This window comes from Heterodontus francisci, chromosome 8, assembly GCF_036365525.1.
Source record: "Heterodontus francisci isolate sHetFra1 chromosome 8, sHetFra1.hap1, whole genome shotgun sequence".
NCBI classification, from domain to species: Eukaryota; Metazoa; Chordata; class Chondrichthyes; order Heterodontiformes; family Heterodontidae; genus Heterodontus; species Heterodontus francisci.
Window position 1 is genome coordinate 5,041,288 of NC_090378.1, and position 20,072 is coordinate 5,061,359.

General features: G+C 45.7%; 1 protein-coding gene across 2 annotated transcripts in view; it reads left to right on the plus strand.

The window, feature by feature from the left end:
- Positions 1–11,914, plus strand: part of tyw3 (tRNA-yW synthesizing protein 3 homolog (S. cerevisiae)) — a 38,857-nt gene extending 26,943 nt beyond the window's left edge. For both annotated transcript variants that reach the window (XM_068036574.1, XM_068036573.1), the window contains one exon: positions 10,254–11,914. In XM_068036574.1, coding sequence (XP_067892675.1) covers positions 10,254–10,449 — 196 coding nt within the window. In that variant the 3' untranslated portion in view covers positions 10,450–11,914. The remainder of the gene's footprint in view (positions 1–10,253) is intronic.
- Positions 11,915–20,072: the final 8,158 nt, after the last annotated feature.

The window sequence follows — 20,072 nt, forward strand, 5'->3', positions numbered from 1 at the left end:
GGAGGTGGTCAGTGGTTTGTGAAGCAGCGCCTGGAGTGGCTATAAAGGCCAATTCTGGAGTGACAGGCTCTTCCACAGGTGCTGCAGAGAAATTTGTTTGTTGGGGCTGTTGCACAGTTGGCTCTCCCCTTGCGCCTCTGTCTTTTTTCCTGCCAACTACTAAGTCTCTTCGACTCGCCACAATTTAGCCCTGTCTTTATGGCTGCCCGCCAGCTCTGGCGAATGCTGGCAACTGACTCCCACGACTTGTGATCAATGTCACACGATTTCATGTCGCGTTTGCAGACGTCTTTATAACGGAGACATGGACGGCCGGTGGGTCTGATACCAGTGGCGAGCTCGCTGTACAATGTGTCTTTGGGGATCCTGCCATCTTCCATGCGGCTCACATGGCCAAGCCATCTCAAGCGCCGCTGACTCAGTAGTGTGTATAAGCTGGGGATGTTGGCCGCTTCAAGGACTTCTGTGTTGGAGATATAGTCCTGCCACCTGATGCCAAGTATTCTCCGAAGGCAGCGAAGATGGAATGAATTGAGACGTCGCTCTTGGCTGGCATACGTTGTCCAGGCCTCGCTGCCGTAGAGCAAGGTACTGAGGACACAGGCCTGATACACTCGGACTTTTGTGTTCCGTGTCAGTGCGCCATTTTCCCACACTCTCTTGGCCAGTCTGAACATAGCAGTGGAAGCCTTACCCATGCGCTTGTTGATTTCTGCATCTAGAGACAGGTTACTGGTGATAGTTGAGCCTAGGTAGGTGAACTCTTGAACCACTTCCAGAGCGTGGTCGCCAATATTGATGGATGGAGCATTTCTGACATCCTGCCCCATGATGTTCGTTTTCTTGAGGCTGATGGTTAGGCCAAATTCATTGCAGGCAGACGCAAACCTGTCGATGAGACTCTGCAGGCATTCTTCAGTGTGAGATGTTAAAGCAGCATCGTCAGCAAAGAGGAGTTCTCTGATGAGGACTTTCCGTACTTTGGACTTCGCTCTTAGACGGGCAAGGTTGAACAACCTGCATACTAACCTTTTGCAATTCATGCACTAGGACATCCAGATCCCTCTGCATCTCAAAGCTCTGCAAACTCTCACCATTTCGATAATATGCTTTTTTTTCCCTATTAGAATAGACAATTTTACATTTTCCCCATTACACTCCACTTGCTAGATCTCTGCCCACTCGCTTAACCTATCTATATCCCTTTGTAGCTTCCTTATGTCCTCTTCACAGCTTCTATTGCATTCCCCTTGCAATAAATAATGACATTCCATTTGCCTTCCTAATCACTTGCTGTACCTGCACTTGCTGTACTAACTTTTTGTGAATCATGTATCAGGACACCCAGATCCCTTTGTACTGCAGAGTTCTGCAATCTCTCTCCATTTAAATAATATACTGCTTTTCTAATCTTACATCCAAAGTGGACAAGTTCACATTTTGCCACATTATACTCCCATCTGCCAAATTTTTGCCCACTCGCTTAACCTATCCTGTATCTCTTTGCAGACTCTTTATGTCTTCTTCAATAAGATAATGGCCAGATAATCTGTTTTAGTGATTTTGTTTAAGGGATAAATATCAGCTTGGACACCAGGGAGAACTCCCCTGCTTTTCTTCAAAATAGTGCCTTGGTATCATTTATGCCCAATTGACAGAGCAGAGACTCCTCGGTTTAATGCCTCATCTGAAAGAGGACCCCTCCGTCAGTGCAGCACTCCCTCGATGCTGCACTGAGTGTTAGTCTGTATTTTGTACTAAAGTCTCTGGAGTGGGTCTTGAACCCACAACATTCTGACTTAGTGAGAGTGCTACCCACTGAGCTGACATGTTTGAGTTTTCATTATCAACTTTTGTGCAGCACTTGATTCTAATCAAACTGATAAATTATTTTGGTTAATAGTATTTCTCTCTCTTATTTTCTGGCTGTCCCATACACTATTCCTAAGGCTATGGGACGTGCAGACGACCTGACCTGAGTGGCAAACTGCTTGTCCTGAACAACCTTGTGCAAGTTATCAACAGATTCACTAAGATTGTCTTAGAATCACAGAATCTTACAGCACAGGAGGCCCTTCAGTATGTTCTGCCTGTGCCAGCTGTTTGAAAGGACTATCCAATTTACTCCCACACCCCTCTTTTTCTCCATAACCCTGCAAATTATCCCTCTTCAAGTACATGTCTAATTGCCTTTTGAAAGTTCCTATGATTTTACCACCCTTGGTTTCATTTTCTTTATTCATTCTTGGAATTGAGTGTCGTTGGCAAGGCCAGCATTTATTCGCGATCCTTAGTTTTCCTTGTACAACTGAGTATCTTGCTAGGCCACTTCAGAGAGCAAGAGTCAACCATGCTGGCATGGGACTGGAGTCACATGTAGGCTCTGATTGGGTAAGGGCAGCAGATTTTCTTCCCTAAAGGACATTAGCGAACGAGTTGAATTTGACAGCTTCATGGTTACTTTTTGTCCTTCCTGTGATATTAGGGCAGTGGTTGAAGTTTAATCCTGTCTTAACCAACGTTCTCTCTAAGATGCAAGGATGTGTGGCCATGCAGCAATTGGGAACATGCCGCGCAGGGAACAAACAGGCCATGCACGAGCAACATTCCCTTTAAGATGCGGGCATGGGTGGCCACCCGTCAATCTTGGAGACCGCGTAGGGCAACATGGTGGCAGCGTACATCAAGCAGACGTTAGAGGAAACGTTAGTCTTAACATCACACTGGACACCAAAGCAATGAGCCGCATGATATCTGAAAATTTTAATAATCTGCAACGTTGTATTTTGTATTCCAGGATGTCAAAGATTAAGCCAGTGGGTTTTTCAACTTTTGATTTGCTCTCATAATTTTGTAGGTACTTTCAGAGTTTTTCAGTATTTGAATTATACAAACTTAACAACATAGAAGGAGGCCATTTGGCCCATTGTGCCAGTGCCAACTCTTTGAAAGAGCTATCCAATTAGTCATATTCCCCAACTCTTTCCCGATAGCCCTGTAAATTTTTCTTCCTTCAAGTATTTATCCAGTTCCCTTTTGAAAGTTACTGTTGAATTTGCTTCCACTGCCTTTTTTCATTCTTCCACAGGATGTGGATGTCACAGGTTAGGACAGCATTTATTGCCCATCCCTAATTGCCCTTGAGAAGGTGGTTGTGAGCCACCTTCTTGATCTGCTGCAGTCCATGTGGTGTAAGTACACCCGCAGTAGTGTTAGGAAGGGAATTCCAGCAATAGTGAAGGAACAGCAATAATAGTACCAAGTCAGGATGATGTGTGGCTTGGAGGGGAATTTGCAAGTGATGGTGTTCCCAAGCATCTGCAGCATTTGTTCTTATAGATGGAAGTAGTTGCAGGTTTGGAAGGTAGGAGTCTTGGTGAGTTGCTGCAGTGCATCTTGTAGATAGTACATCCTGCTGCCACTGTGTGTTGGTGGTTGAGGGAGTGAATGTTGGAGATGGTGGATGGGAAGCCAATCAAGCGGGCTGCTTTGCCCTGGATGGTAGAATAGAATAGAATCATAGAAAAGTTACGGCACAGAAGAAGGCCATTGAGCCCATCGTGTCTGCGCTGGCTGAAAAAACTAGCCGCCCAATCTAATCCAACTTTCCAGCACCTGGTCTGTAGCTTTGCAGGTTGCAGCACTTCAGGTTCAGGTCCAGGTACCTTTTTTTAAAAGAGTTGAGGGTTTCTGCCTCCACCACTGATCCGGGCAGTGAATTCCAGACTCCTACCACCCTCTGGGTGAAAGAGTTTTTCCTCATGTCCCCTCTAATCCTTCTACCGATCACTTTAAATCTGTGCGCCCGGTAATTGACCTCTCCGCTGGGGGAAACAGGTCCTTCTTGTCTACTCTATCTAGGCCCCTCATAATTTTGTATACCTCAATTAAGTGACCCCTCAGTCCCCTCTGTTCCAAGGAAAGCAACCCTAACTGATCCAATTATAGCTGCTACTTTCAAGCCCCGGCAACATTCTTGTAAATCTCCTCTGTACTCTCTCCAGAGCAATTATGTACTTCCTGTAATGTGGTGACCAGAACTAGAACAAAGAACAAAGATAATTACAGCACAGGAACAGGCCCTTCGACCCTCCAAGCCTGCGCCGATCCAGATCCTCTCTCTAAACATGTCGCCTATTTTCTAAGCTTCTGTATCTCTTTTCTTCCTGCCCATTCATGTATCTGTCTAGATACATCTTAAAAGACTCCATCGTGCCCGCATCTACCACCTCCGCTGGCAATGCGTTCCAGGTGCCCACCACCCTCTGCGTAAAGAACTTTCCACGCATATCCCCCCTAAACTTTTCCCCTTTCACTTTGAACTCGTGTCCTCTAGTAATTGAAACCCCCACTCTGGGAAAAAGCTTCTTGCTATCCACCCTGTCTATACCTCTCATGATTTTGTACACCTCAATCAGGTCCCCCCTCAACCTCCGTCTTTCTAATGAAAATAATCCTAATCTACTCAACCTCTCTTCATAGCTAGCGCCCTCCATACCAGGCAACATCCTGGTGAACCTCCTCTGCACCCTTTCCAAAGCATCCACATCCTTTTGATAATGTGGCGACCAGAACTGTACGCAGTATTCCAAATGTGGCCGAACCAAAGTCCTATACAACTGTAACATGACCTGCCAACTCTTGTACTCAATGCCCCGTCCGATGAAGGAAAGCATGCCGTATGCCTTCTTGACCACTCTATTGACCTGCGTTGCCACCTTCAGGGAACAGTGGACCTGAACACCCAAATCTCTCTGGACATCAATTTTCCCCAGGACTTTTCCATTTACTGTATAGTTCACTCTTGAATTGGATCTTCCAAAATGCATCACCTCGCATTTGCCCTGATTGAACTCCATCTGCCATTTCTCTGCCCAACTCTCCAATCTATCTATATTCTGCTGTATTCTCTGACAGTCCCCTTCACTATCTGCTACTCCACCAATCTTAGTGTCGTCTGCAAATTTGCTAATCAGTCCACCTATACTTTCCTCCAAATCATTAATGTATATCACAAACAACAGTGGTCCCAGCACGGATCCCTGTGGAACACCACTGGTCACACGTCTCCATTTTGAGAAACTCCCTTCTACTGCTACTCTCTGTCTCCTGTTGCCCAGCCAGTTCTTTATCCATCTAGCTAGTACACCTTGGACCCCAAGCGCCTTCACTTTCTCCATCAGCCTGCCATGGGGAACCTTATCAAACGCCTTACTGAAGTCCATGTATATGACATCGACAGCCCTTCCGTCATCAATCAACTTTGTCACTTCCTCAAAGAATTCTATTAAGTTGGTTAGACATGACCTTCCCTGCACAAAACCATGTTGCCTATCACTGATGAGCCCATTTTCTTCCAAATGGGAATAGATCCTATCCCTCAGTATCTTCTCCAGCAGCTTCCCTACCACTGACGTCAGACTCACCGGTCTATAATTTCCTGGATTATCCCTGCTACCCTTCTTAAACAAGGGGACAACATTAGCAATTCTCCAGTCCTCCGGGACCTCACCCGTGTTTAAGGATGCTGCAAAGATATCTGTTAAGGCCCCAGCTATTTCCTCTCTCGCTTCCCTCAGTAACCTGGGATAGATCCCATCCGGACCTGGGGACTTGTCCACCTTAATGCCCTTTAGAATACCCAACACTTCCTCCCTCCTTATGCCGACTTGACCTAGAGTAATCAAACATCTGTTCCTAACCTCAACATCCGTCATGTCCCTCTCCTCGGTGAATACCGATGCAAAGTACTCGTTTAGAATCTCACCCATTTTCTCTGAGTCCAAGCATAACATTCCTCCTTTGTCCTTTAGTGGGCCAATCCTTTCTCTAGTTACCCTCTTTCTCCTTATATATGAATAAAAGGCTTTGGGATTTTCCTTAACCCTGTTTGCTAAAGATATTTCATGACCCCTTTTAGCCCTCTTAATTCCTCGTTTCAGATTGGTCCTACATTCCCGATATTCTTTCAAAGCTTCGTCTTTCATCAGCCGCCTAGACCTTATGTATGCTTCCTTTTTCCTCTTAGCTAGTCTCACAATTTCACCTGTCATCCATGGTTCCCTAATCTTGCCATTTCTATCCCTCATTTTCACAGGAACATGTCTCTCCTGCACGCTAATCAACCTCTCTTTAAAAGCCTCCCACATATCACATGTGGATTTACCTTCAAACAGCTGCTCCCAATCTACATTTCCCAGCTCCTGCCGAATTTTGGTATAGTTGGCCTTCCCCCAATTTAGCACTCTTCCTTTAGGACCACTCTTGTCTTTGTCCATGAGTATTTTAAAGCTTACGGAATTGTGATCACTATTCCCAAAGTAGTCCCCTACTGAAACTTCAACAACCTGGCCGGGCTCATTCCCCAACACCAGGTCCAGTATGGCCCCTTCCCGAGTTGGACTATTTACATACTGCTCTAGAAAACCCTCCTGGATGCTCCTTACAAATTCTGCTCCATCTGGACCTCTAACATTAAGCGAATCCCAGTCAATGTTGGGAAAATTAAAATCTCCTATCACCACCACCCTGTTGCTCCTACATCTTTCCATAATCTGTTTACATATTTGTACCTCTATCTCACGCTCGCTGTTGGGAGGCCTGTAGTACAGCCCCAACATTGTTACCGCACCCTTCCTATTTCTGAGTTCTGTCCATATTGCCTCACTGCTCGAGTCCTCCATAGTGCCCTCCTTCAGCACAGCTGTGATATCCTCTTTGACCAGTAATGCAACTCCTCCACCCCTTTTACCTCCCTCTCTATCCCGCCTGAAGCATCGATATCCTGGGATATTTAGTTGCCAATCATGCCCTTCCCTCAACCAAGTCTCAGTAATAGCAATAACATCATACTCCCAGGTACTAATCCAAGCCCTAAGTTCATCTGCCTTACCAACTACACTTCTTGCATTAAAACAAATGCACCTCAGACCACCAGTCCCTTTATATTCATCATCTGCTCCCTGCCTGCTCTTCCCCTTAGTCACACTGACTTCATGATCTAGTTTCTTACAGGCTTTTGTTACTACCTCCTCACTGTCAACTGACCTCAATTGGTTCCCATCCCCCTGCCACATTAGTTTAAACCCTCCCCAACAGCGTTAGCAAAAGCACCTCCAAGGACATTGGTTCCAGTCCGGCCCAGGTGTCGACCGTCCAATTTGTAATAGTCCCACCTCCCCCAGAACCGGTCCCAATGTCCCAAAAATCTGAACCCCTCCTTCCTGCACCATCTCTCAAGCCACGCATTCATCCTGACTATTCTTTCATTTTTACTCTGACTATCACGTGGCACTGGTAGTAATCCTGAGATTACTACCTCTGAGGTCCTACTTTTTAACTTGGCTCCTAACTCCCTAAACTCTGCTTGTAGGACCTCATCCCGTTTTTTACCTATATCATTAGTGCCTATGTGCACAATGACAACTGGCTGTTCACCCTCCCCCTTTAGAATGTTCTGCAGCCGATCTGAGACATCCCTGACCCGTGCACCTGGGAGGCAACATACCATTCGGGAGCCTCGTTTTCGACCACAGAACCGCCTGTCTACTCCCCTTACAATCGAATCCCCTACGACTATAGCCCTTCCACTCTTTTTCCCGCCCTTCTGAGCAGCAGAGCCAGCCACGGTGCCATGGACCTGGCTACTGCTGCCTTCCCCTGGTGAGCCATCTCCCTCAACAGTATCCAAAACGGTATACTTGTTTTGGAGGGAGATGACCGCAGGGGACTCCTGCGCTGCCTTCCTGCTCTTTCTCTGCCTTTTGGTCACCCATTCCCTTTCTCCCTCAGCAATCCTAATCTGCGGTGTGACCAATTCACTAAACGTGCTATCCACGACCTCCTCAGCATCGCGCATGCTCCAAAGTGAGTCCATCCGCAGCTCGAGAGCCGTCATGCGGTCTAACAAGAGCTGCAGCTGGACACACTTCCTGCACGTGAAGGAGACAGGGTCATCAGCCATGTCCCTGAGCTCCCACATTGAGCGAGGAACTGTACGCAATACATCAGCTGTGGCCTAACCAGCGTTTCATACAGTTCCAGCATTACATCCCTATATTTGTATTCTATACCTCAGCCTTATGCCTTCTTCACCATTCAATCTACCTGTCCTGCCACTTTCAGGGACCTATGGACATGCACTCCAAGGTGTCTCACTTCTTCTACCGCTCCCGTTTATTGTGTATTTCCTTGTTTTGTTTACCCTCCCCAAATGCATTCCCTCAAAATTTTCTGGATCAAATTCCATTTGCCCCTTTTCCGCCCACTCAGCCAAACCATTGATACCATTCTGGAGTCTACAGCTATCCTCTTCACTATCAATTGCATGGCCAATTTTTGTGTCATCTGTAAATTTCCCAATCATGCCTCCCACATTTAAGTCCAAATCATTAATATATACCACAAACAGCAAGGGACCCAACACTGAGCCCTGTGGAACACCCCTTTGGTGTCGAGCTTCTTGAGTGTTGTTGGAGCTGCACCCATCAGGCAAGTGGAGAGTATTCCATCACACTCCTGATTTGTGCATTGTGGATGGTGGCTTTGGGAGACAGGAGGTGAGTTACTCTCCACAGAATTCCCAAGGTCTGCCCTGCTCTTGTAGCTACAGTATTTATATGTCTGGGCCTGTTCAGTTTCTGGTCAATGGTGACCCCTCCCAGGAGTTGATGGTAGGTGATTCAGCGATGGTAATGCCGTTGAATGTCAAGGGGAGATGATTGGATTCTCTCTTGTTTGAGATGGTCATTGCCTGGCACTTGTGTGGCGCGAATGTAACTTAACATTTATCAGCCCAAGCGTGGATATTGTCCAGGTCTTGCTGCATATGGACACGGACTGCTTCAGTATCTGAGGAGTAGTAAATGGTGCTAAACATTATGCAAGCATCAGCAAACATCCCCAATTCTGACCTTATGATGGAGGGAAGATCATTGATGAAGCAGCTGAAGATGGTTGGGCCTAGGACACTACCCTGAGGAACTCCTGCAGTGATGTCCTAGAGCTGAGATGATTGAACTCCAACAACCACAACCATCTTCCTTTGTGCTAGGTATGACTCCAACCAGCAGAGAGTTTTCCCACTGATTCCCATTGACTCCAGTTTTGCTCGGGCATCTTGATGCCACACTCGGTCAAATCCTGCCTTGATGTCAAGGGCAGTCACTCTCGCCTCACCTCTTGAGTTCAGCTCTTTTGTCCATGTTTGAACCAAGGCTGTAATGAGGTCAGGAGCTGAGTGGCACTGGCAGAACCCAAACTAAGCGACAGTGAGCAGGTTCTTGCTGAGCAAGTGCCGCTTGATAACAATGTCGATGACACCTTCCATCATTTTGCTGATGATTGAGAGTAGGCTAATACTGCAATAGTTGCCTGGGTTGGATTTGTCCTGCTTTTTGTGAACTGGACAGACCTGGGCAATTTTCCACATTGTCGAGTAGATGCCAGTGTTCTAGCTGTACTAGAACAGCTTTGCTAGGGGCGCGGCCAGTTCTAGAGCACAAGTCTTCAGTACTATAGCCAGAATGTTGTCGGGGCGGATAGCCTTTGCAGTATCCAGTGCCTTCAGCTGTTTCTTGATATCACATGGAGTGAATCGAATGGCTGAAGACTGCCATCTGTGATGTTGGGGTCCTTGGGAGGAGGCTGAGATGGAGCATCCACGGGACATTTCTGGCTGAAGATTGTTGCAAATGCTTCATCGTGGTCTTTTGCACTGATATGCTGGGCTTCCCCATCATTGAGGATGGGGATATTTGTAGAGCCTCCTCCTGTTAGTTGTTTAATTGTCCACCACAAGTCATGACTGAATGTGGCAGGACTGCAGAGCTTAGATCTAATCCGTTGGTTGTGGGATCGCTTAGTTCTGTCTGTCGCATGCTGCTTCCACTGTTCAGCATGCAAAACGTCCTGTGTGGTAACTTCACCAGGTTGACACTTCATTTTTAGGTCTGCCTGATGCTGCTCCTGGCATGCTCTCCTGCACTCTTCATTGAACCAGGGTTGATCCCCCAGCTTGATGGTAATGGTGGAATGTGGGATTTGCCAGGCCATGAGGTTACAAATTGTGGTTGATTCCAGGCAGCATGTTCCAGATCATCATAACTCACTGCTTAAAAAAAAGTCTCCTCTCCCTTCTGGATAATTGGCAAAAGAACTGAGCTCTTTACTGCCAGTGAGAAAAAAAAAAATTCTCTTTTATATAGTCTTATCAATCCCACTCCTCACCATTTTAATTTTTGTTTGAATTCTAGGTTTTACACTGGTCTTCGATCTGCCCTAAGTGCCCCTGTGCCTCCTGAACAGGCCGATGAAAAGGTGGGCAGACCTGCCTCCATATACACTCGCAGAAGGAGACAGAGAACTGTGAAGAAGGAACAAGGAAATGGGGAGCTGACAATTCATAGCGATGTCGAGAGTGACCTTGCATTTCTGATGGGCTCCACATGATCACAACTTTTCAAACCTCAGAATGAATTTAAAGAAAGCTCAGCCCTTGCATGAGTTGGAGAGCCTCCAGGGGCTTAGCCGATATCTCCAGAAATAATCTTTCATCCATAGTTGGATAATTTAATCAGAGGTCTGATACTTTCAGTTGTGAGAGATTTTTTGGACTATTTTTGTCAAGTAAATTTTATCCCTGCTCACTTTTTTAAAAAAAAAGAGTACAATTTAGATAGTATGAACTGGGTGAGACACAGATATTTTAGGGTCATGTTGGTTGAAAATTTCTGAAAGTGTTCAGATGACAGTGGGAGGTTTTAGCTATCTTACAATGTTTTTAAATCCTACAATACACCAACAATTTACGTTGATGTAGCACCTTTAGCACAGTAAAACATGCCAAGGTTCTTCACAGGAATGTCATCAAACAAAATGTGACACTGAGCCATATGAAAAGATGTTGGGACAGGTGGCAAAAAGTTTGGTCAAAGAGGTGGGTTTTAAGGAAGGTCTTAAAAGAGGAGAGAGAGCTGGAGAGCTTTAGGGAGGGAATGCCAGAATTTGGGGCTAAGGCATCTGAAGGCACGTTGGAATAAAGGTTATAGTAAGACATACTTTTTACAATACACACAACACTGCTTCCTAGATGAGCACGTCTCCAGTCCAACAAGGAAGGAAGCATTGCTTGATTTAGTTCTGCAATGGACATGGGACAAATAACTGATGTGGCAGTAAAACAATTGGGAAATAGTAAGCATAGCATAGTTAGGTTCAATTTCAGAAGACTGGGGAGAAAAGTAATCAAACAGGACAACTGATCAGCAACAGGCAACATTTCACTAGGAAATGGATAGAGTAAACACTGCAAGGCAAACCAGCAAGGGACATCAAAGAATGTAGTTCCATGGATAAAGAGAGACTGAAACTTAAAAGGTAGGCATATATTCATTTAGGACTTATAAATACTGAGATTAATGGAAAACAAGGAAGGACTTGTATTTGCATAGCACCTTTCACAACATTAGGATGTTTCAAAAAACTTCACAGCCAATGAAGCCAATTCTCTGGGGATTTATCTTAACTTTGACTAACTGGACAGGCAGGTGTGGCTTCTCAAGTATGCCGCAGTGCAAGAGTGGATCCAAGTCCGAGAGGATTGTAAAACCGCACCTCTGGTTTGAATTATAAACCACATTTGTTTTTTGTTTACGACGCTGATGGCGTTTTCGTGCTTTTTTTTCTTTTTTGTAAAGCATACCAGAGATTTGATGGTTCAGTAAAATTCAACAAGACAGACGACTTCTTCCTATTCCAATTATGGGGGTAATTGGGCATTTAGTGTCGGAAATAGCAGTCCGCGGCTACAACTCAGCTCCATAACTCCAAAAATAAATGCTAAGGATACTGTTTGTATACAGCATGTGGCTGGTGGCTACTTGGTTCTGTCACAATGTATAAACTGTTAACATTAGCTTCTGTGCACTGGGAACTCCTTTTGGTGGAAAATGTTGCTTTAGTTACTAATGCTAATGTAATTGCCCAGTTTTGGGCTGCACGTGATTTTAATTTTTTTACCCCTTTTTATTCTCATGGCACCAAGAATGATGGTCTTCGGGTATCTGGAGAGACTGCAGAAGATGGGATTTTTCTCCTCCGAGCAGAGAAGGTTAAGAGGAGATTTGATCTAGGTGTTCACAATCATGGAGGGGTTTAATAGAGTAAATAAGGAGAAACTGTTTACAGTGGCAGGAAGGTTGGTAACCAGAGGACTAAGATTCAAGAGAATTGGCAAAAGAATCAGTAGGAGACAGAATTTTTTTTTTTTACAGAACAAGTTGTGATCTGGGACGCACTGCCTGCAAGGGTGGTGAAGCAGATTCAATAGTAGCTTTCAAAAGGGAATTGGATAAATGCTTGAAAAGAAAAATTTTGTAGGGCTACGGGGAAAGAGCAAGGAAGTGGATAGCTCTTTCAAAGAGCTGGCATAGACATGATGGGCCGTATAGTCTCCTTTCATAATGTATGATTCGATGATTCAGTGGGAAGTGGGCGTCAGTTGGCAAGGCTGGCATTTTTTGTCCATCCTTAGCTGCCCTGAAGGTGATGGGGGGGCAGCATTCACCATCAGCTAGTAGTTGGTTTGATACAAATGCCTGACTTGCTCGGCCATTTCAGAGAATATTTAGCATTTGACCACGTTGGTATGGGTCTGGAGTCACATATAGGCGCAGACTGGGTAAAGGTGGCAGCTTTCCTTCTCCAAAGGGCATTATTGAACCAGTTCAGCTTTTAGGACAATCCTGCAACTTTCTTTTATTCGTTCATAGGATGTGGGTGTCACTGGCTAGGCCTGCATTTATTACCAATCCCTAATTTCCCTTGAGAAGGTGGTGGTGAGCCACCTTCTTGAACTGCTGCAGTCCTTGAGCTATAGGTACACCTACAGTGCTGTTAGGAAGGGAGTTCCAGGATTTTGACTCAGTGATAGTGAAGGAACGACAATTATAGTTCCAAGTCAGGCTGGTGTGTGGCTTGGAGGGGAACTTGTAGATGGTGGTGTTCCCATGTATCTGCTGTCTTTCTCCTCCTAGGTGCTAGAGGTTGCGAGTTTGAAAGGTGCTGTCAAAAGACCTTTGTTGAGTTGCTGCAGTGCATCTTATAGATGGTACACACTACTGCCACTGTGCCAGTGGTGAAGGGAGTGAATGTTGAAGGTGGTGGATGGGATGCCAAACAAGCAGGTGGCTTTGTGCTGAATGGTGTCGAGCTTCTTGAGTGTTGGAGCTGTACCCATCCAGACAAGTGGAGAGTATTCCATCACACTCCTGACTTGAGCCTTGTAGATGGTGGACAGGCATTGGGGAGTCAGGATGTGAGTTACTCACTGCAGAATTCCCAGCATCTATCCTGCTGTTATAGCCACAGTATTTTTGTGGCTAGCCCAGTTCAGTTTCTGGTCAATGGTAAGCCCCAGGATGTTGTTTAGTGTGTGATTCAGCTATGGTAATGCCATTGAAATCAAGGCGGCACAGTGGCGCAGTGGTTAGCACCGCAGCCTCATAGCTCCAGGGACCCGGGTTCGATTCCGGGTACTGCCTGTGTGGAGTTTGCAAGTTCTCCCTGTGTCTGCTTGGGTTTTCTCCGGGTGCTCCGGTTTCCTCCCACAAGCCAAAAGACTTGCAGGTTGATAGGTAAATTGGCCGTTATAAATTGTCACTAGTATAGGTAGGTGGTAGGGAAATATAGGGACAGGTGGGGATGTTTGCTAGGAATATGGGATTAGTGTAGGATTAGTATAAATGGGTGGTTGATGTTCGGCACAGACTCGGTGGGCCAAAGGGCCTGTTTCAGTGCTGTATATCTAATCTAATCAAAAGGGGAGATGGTTAAATTCTCTCTTGTTTGAGATGGTCATTGCTTGGCACTTGTGTTGTGAGAATGTTACTTGCTACTTATCAGCCCAATCCTGGATGGTGTCCAGGTCTTCCTGCATCTGAATACGGGCTGCTTCAGTATCTGAGGAGTCACGAACAATGCTGAACATTGTACAATCATCATCGAACATCCCCACTTCTGACCTTACGATGGAGGGAAGATCATTGATGAAGCAACTGAAGATAGTTCAGCCAAGGTCGCAACCGTGAGGAGCTCCTGCAGTGATGTCCTGGGACTGAGATGATTGGCCTCTCACAACCACAACCATCTTCCTTTGTGTTAGGTATAACTCATAGAAACATAGAAAATAGGAGCAGGAATAGGCCATTCGGCCCTTTGAGCCTGCTCTGCTATACATTATGATCATGGCTGATCATCCAACTTAGTAACTTGTTCCCGCTTTCTCCCCATACCCTTTGATCCCTTTAGACCCAAGAGCTATATCTAACTCCTTGAAAACATACAATGTTTTGGCCTCAACTCCAACCAGTTTTCCCCCTATTTCCCATTGACTCCAGTTTGGTTATGGCACCTTGATGCCATACTGTGTCAAATGCCTTGATGTCAAGGGCAGTCACTCTCACCTCACCTCACCTCTGGATTTTAGCTCTTTTGTCCATGTTTGGACAAAGGCTATAATAAAGTCAGGAGCTGAGTGGCCCTGGTGGAACCCAAACTGAGTGACAGTTTCCAGGTTATTGCTGAGCAAGTGCTGTTTGATAGCACTGTTGATGACCCCCTCCATCACTTTGCTGATAATCGAGAGTAGACTGATGGGGTGCTAATTGGCTGGGTTGGATTTGTCCTGCTTTTTGTGTACAGGACGTACTGGGCAATTTTCCACATTGCTGGGTTGATGCCAGTGTCAAAGATGTACTAGAACAGTTTGGCTAAGTGCGTTGCTAGTTCTGAAGCACAAGTCTTCAGTACTATTGCTAGAATGTTGTCAGGGCCCAAAGCCTTTGCAGTATCCAGTGCTTTCAGCCATTTCTTGATATCACATGGAGTGAATCGGACTGGCTGAAGACTGGCATCTGTGATGCTGGGGATCTCAGGAAGAGGCCGAGATTAATCATCCACTCCGCACTTCTGGCTGAAATGCTCCAGCCTTGTCTTTTGCATTGATGTGCTGGGTTCTCCCATCGTTGAGGATGGGGATATTTGTGCAGCCTCGTCCTCCTGTGAGTTGTTTGATTGTCCACCACCATTCATGACTGGATGTGGCAAGACTGCAGAGCTTAGATCTGATCTGTTGGTTGTGGGATCACTTGAGGTCACTTATACTGATATTCATTTCTTTTTATTTCCAATTGTTTTTCAACTGATAACCACTGAACCACTTTAAACTTAGTGAAGCCAAGGGAAGGGAGCCTAGGGAAGGGAGTGCAGATAGTCTCAGTCATCTCATTATCAAAAAGGAGGAGGTGTTGGGTGTCTTGCAAAGCATTAAGGTAGATAAGTCCCCAGGGCCTGATGGGATCTACCCTAGAATACTGAGGGAGGCAAGGGAAGAAATTGCTGGGGCTTTGACAGAAATCTTTGCATCCTCATTGGCTACAGGTGAGGTCCTAGAGGACTGGAGAATAGCCAATGTTGTTCCTTTGTTTAAGAAGGGTAGTAAAGATAATCCAGGAAATTATAGGCCGGTGAGCCTTACGTCAGTGGTAGGGAAACTATTAGAGAGGATTATTCGGGACAGGATTTGCTCCCATTTGGAAACAAACGAACTTATTAGCGAGAGACAGCATGGTTTTGTGAAGGGGAGGTCGTGTCTTACTAATTTGATTGAGTTTTTTGAGGAAGTGACGAAGATGATTGATGAGGGAAGGGCGGTGGATGTTGTCTATATGGACTTTAATAAAGCCTTTGACAAGGTCCCGCATGGCAGACTGGTGCAAAAGGTGAAGTCACACGGGATCAGAGGTGAGTTGGCAAGATGGATACAGAACTGGCTCAGTCACAGAAGACAGAGGGTAACAGTGAATGGGTGTTTTTCTGAATGGAGGGATGTGACTAGTGGTGTTCCGCAGGGATCAGTGCTGGGACCTTTGCTCTTTGTAGTTATATATAAATGATTTGGAGGAAAATGTAGCTGGTCTGATTAGTAAGTTTGCGGACGACACAAAGGTTGGTGGAGTTGCGGATAATGATGAGGATTGTCAGAGGATACAGCAGGATATAGATCGGTTGGAGACTTGGGCGGAGAAATGGCAGATGGAGTTTAATCCGGACAAATGTGAGGTAATGCATTTTGGAAGGTCTAATGCAGGTGGAAGGTACACAGTAAATGGCAGAACCCTTAGGAGTATTGACAGGTAGAGAGATCTGGGCGTACAGGTCACTTAAAGTGGCAACGCAGGTAGATAAGGTAGTCAAGAAGGCATACAGCATGCTTGCCTTCATCGGTCGGGGCATAGAGTATAAAAATTGGCAAGTCATGTTGCAGCTGTACAGAACCTTAGTTAGGCCACACTTAGAATATTGCATGTAATTCTGGTCGCCACACTACCAGAAGGACGTGGAGGCTTTGGAGAGGGTACAGAGGAGGTTTACCAGGATGTTACCTGGTCTGGAGGGCATTAGCTATGAGGAGAGGTTGGATAAACTCGGATTGTTTTGACTGGAACGACGGCGGTTGAGGGGCGACATGATAGAGGTTTACAAAGTTATGAGCGGCATGGACAGAGTGGATAGTCAGAAGCTTTTTCCCAGGGTGGAAGAGTCAGTTACTAGGGGACATAGGTTTAAGGTGCGAGGGGCAAAGTTTAGAGGGGATGTGCGAGGCAAGTTTTTTACACAGAGGGTGGTGAGTGCCTGGAACTTGCTGCCAGGGGAGGTGGTGGAAGCAGATACGATAGAGACGTTTAAGAGACATCTTGACAAAAATATGAATCGGAAGCGAATAGAGGGATATGGTCCCCGGAAGTGCAGAAGGTGTTAGTTTCGGCAGGCATCAAGATCAGCGCAGGCTTGGAGGGCTGAATGGCCTGTTCCTGTGCTGTATTGTTCTTTGTTCTTTGAATGGTAATTGTGTGCAATTTTTAAAAATGTTTAAACATATCCTGTTTATGAAAAAATGTGAGTTTTGCAGTCTGATGTTGTTACACTTCCTAAAATCCGCTGTGTAACAGTTGAGTAAGATTTCTTGGGTTTCTCATGGATGTTGGGCGTTTACAGACCCTTCCCCATTAAGCCAGTAGATGGTGTGTTTCTGTAACAGACTGCTCACTGGTTCAGCTGAGGCACGAAGTGTGTCGTCAGCAGATGATTCCCACTGATCAGAGTAGATGTTTAGTACTTCCCCCTCCCCCTCCTCCAGTAAAAGACTCTGGAATGTTTGTTATATAAATGCATCTACTTCAGATTCAGTTATAGCCAAGATATTCAGAGTCAACAAGTGCTTAGCAAGAATTTGCTCTTCTTTAGCACCTTGCATGACCTCAGGACGCTGCATAGTCCTTTACAACTAATGGAAGTACTTTTGAAATGTAGTCACTCTTGGAAATGCAGCAGCCAATTTGCACACAGCAAGCTCCCACAAGGAACAGTGTGATAATCTGATCAACTGCTTTAACAATTTTGCTTAAGGAATAAATATTGTCCAGGACACTGTGGAGAACTTCACTGCTCCTCTTTGATATAGTGCCATAGAATGTTTCGTTTCAACCTCAGATAGCAGCCAGGGCTTCGTTTTAACATCTCATCCAAAGGATGACAGTGTGGCGCTCTTTCAGTATTGCCCCTCCGACAATGTAGCACATCCTCAGTACTGCCCCTCCGACAGTACAGCACTCCTTTGGTACAGACCCAACAGTACGGTGTTCTCAGCACTGCCCCTCTGACAGTGCAGTGCTGCCTCAATACTTAGTGTCATTTACAGCATAGGAGGCCATTCAGCCCATCAAGTCCATGCCAGCTCTCCGTGAAGCAATCCAGTCAGTCCCACTCCCCCGCTCAATCTCCAGTAGCCCTGCAAGTTTATTTCCTTCAAGTGCCTATTCAATTTCCTTTTGAAATCATTGAGTGTCTCCGCTTCCACCACCCTCGTGGGCAGCGAGTTCCAGGCCATTACCATTCACTGCAGAAAAAGTTCTTCCTCACATTCCCCCTGTATCTCTTACCCAAAACCTTCAATCTGTGTCCCCTAGTCCTATACCATCAGTTAATGGGAACAGTTTTTCCATGTCTAACTTATCTAAATCTGCCATAATATTGTGCACCTCTATCAAATCTCCTCTGCTCCAGGGAGAACAACCCCAGCTTTTCCAACCTAACCTTGTAACTAAAATCCTCCATCATGGGAACCATTCTGATAAATCTCCTTTGCACCCTCTCAAGGACCCTCACATCTTTCCTAAAGTGTGGTGACCAGAACTGGACACAATACTCCAGTTGGGGCCTAACCAGAGCTTTATAAACGTTCAGCATAACATACCTGCTTTTGTACTCTATGCCTGTATTTATGAAGCCCAGGATCTCATATGCTTAGCTAACCACCCCCGTATTACCACATTCTAAGATCAATGCACATGCACCCCCAGGTCCCTCTGTTCCTCGACACTCTAGCACTGTGCCATTAAGTCTGTATTGCCTCACCCTAACCCTTCTGCCACACTTGTCTGTATTAAATTCCATCTGTCACCCATCTGTCCATTCTGCTAGCCTATCTATGTCCTGTTGCAGGCGGTTCATATCATTCTCAATGTTTGCAACTCCTCCAAGTTTGGTATTATCAGCAAATTTTGAAATTCTACTCTGTTTTCCAAGATCCAAGTCGTGTATATATACACACACACACACACTTTCCCTCTCCTACTGCAGCGCTCCCTCAGTACTGTACTGGCTAATGAATGCTCTGCCGAACTTTTCTCACCCTTGTTCCTTCTAAGCTCCAAACCATCATACAGATTTTCCTTTCCTTCTCCCCCATGTTAATCAGTATTTATTGAAGTTGAAATTGTACTGTGACATTAATAATGAAGTTGTGTGTATGAAACTGCTTTGCTAATAATGCACAGTGGGATTTCAATGCATCACATTTCATTAAATCTTACAGCACAGAAAGATGTGCCTATGCTGGCTCTTTGAAAGATCTATTCAATTAATTTTACTCCCCAAAGCACTACACGCTTTGAATTTTATTCTTTTCCAGTATTTATCCAATTCCCTTTTGAAAGTTGTTACTAAATCTGCTTCTGCCACCCTTTCATGCAGTGTGTTCCTGATCACAACATCTTTTTAGAACATTAGAACACTGTATCACCAGTAACCTGTCTCTAGATGCAGAAATCAACAAGCGCATGGGAAAGGCTTCCACTGCTATGTCCAGACTGGCCAAGAGAGTGTGGGAAAATGGCGCACTGACACGGAACACAAAAGTCCGAGTGTATCAGGCCTGTGTCCTCAGTACCTTGCTCTACGGCAGCGAGGCCTGGACAACGTATGCCAGCCAAGAGCGACGTCTCAATTCATTCCATCTTCGCTGCCTTCGGAAAATACTTGGCATCAGGTGGCAGGACTATATCTCCAACACAGAAGTCCTTGAAGTGGCCAACACCCCCAGCTTATACACACTACTGAGTCAGCGGCGCTTGAGATGGCTTGGCCATGTGAGCCGCATGGAAGATGGCAGGATCCCCAAAGACACATTGTACAGCGAGCTCGCCACTGGTATCAGACCCACCGGCCGTCCATGTCTCCACTATAAAGACGTCTGCAAATGCGACATGAAATCGTGTGACATTGATCACAAGTCGTGGGAGTCAGTTGCCAGCATTCGCCAGAGCTGGCGGGCAGCCATAAAGACAGGGCTAAATTGTGGCGAGTCGAAGAGACTTAGTAGTTGGCAGGAAAAAAGACAGAGGCGCAAGGGGAGAGCCAACTGTGCAACAGCCCCGACAAACAAATTTCTCTGCAGCACCTGTGGAAGAACCTGTCACTCCAGAATTGGCCTTTATAGCCACTCCAGGCGCTGCTTCACAAACCACTGACCACCTCCAGGCGCGTATCCATTGTCTCTCGAGATAAGGAGGCCCAAAAGAAAGAAAGAACACTACAGCGCAGTACAGGCCCTTTGGCCCTCGATGTTGCGCCGACCTGTGAAACCATCTGACCTACACTATTCCATTTTCATCCATATGTCTATCCAATGACCACTTAAATGCCCTTAAAGTTGGCGAGTCTACTACTGTTGC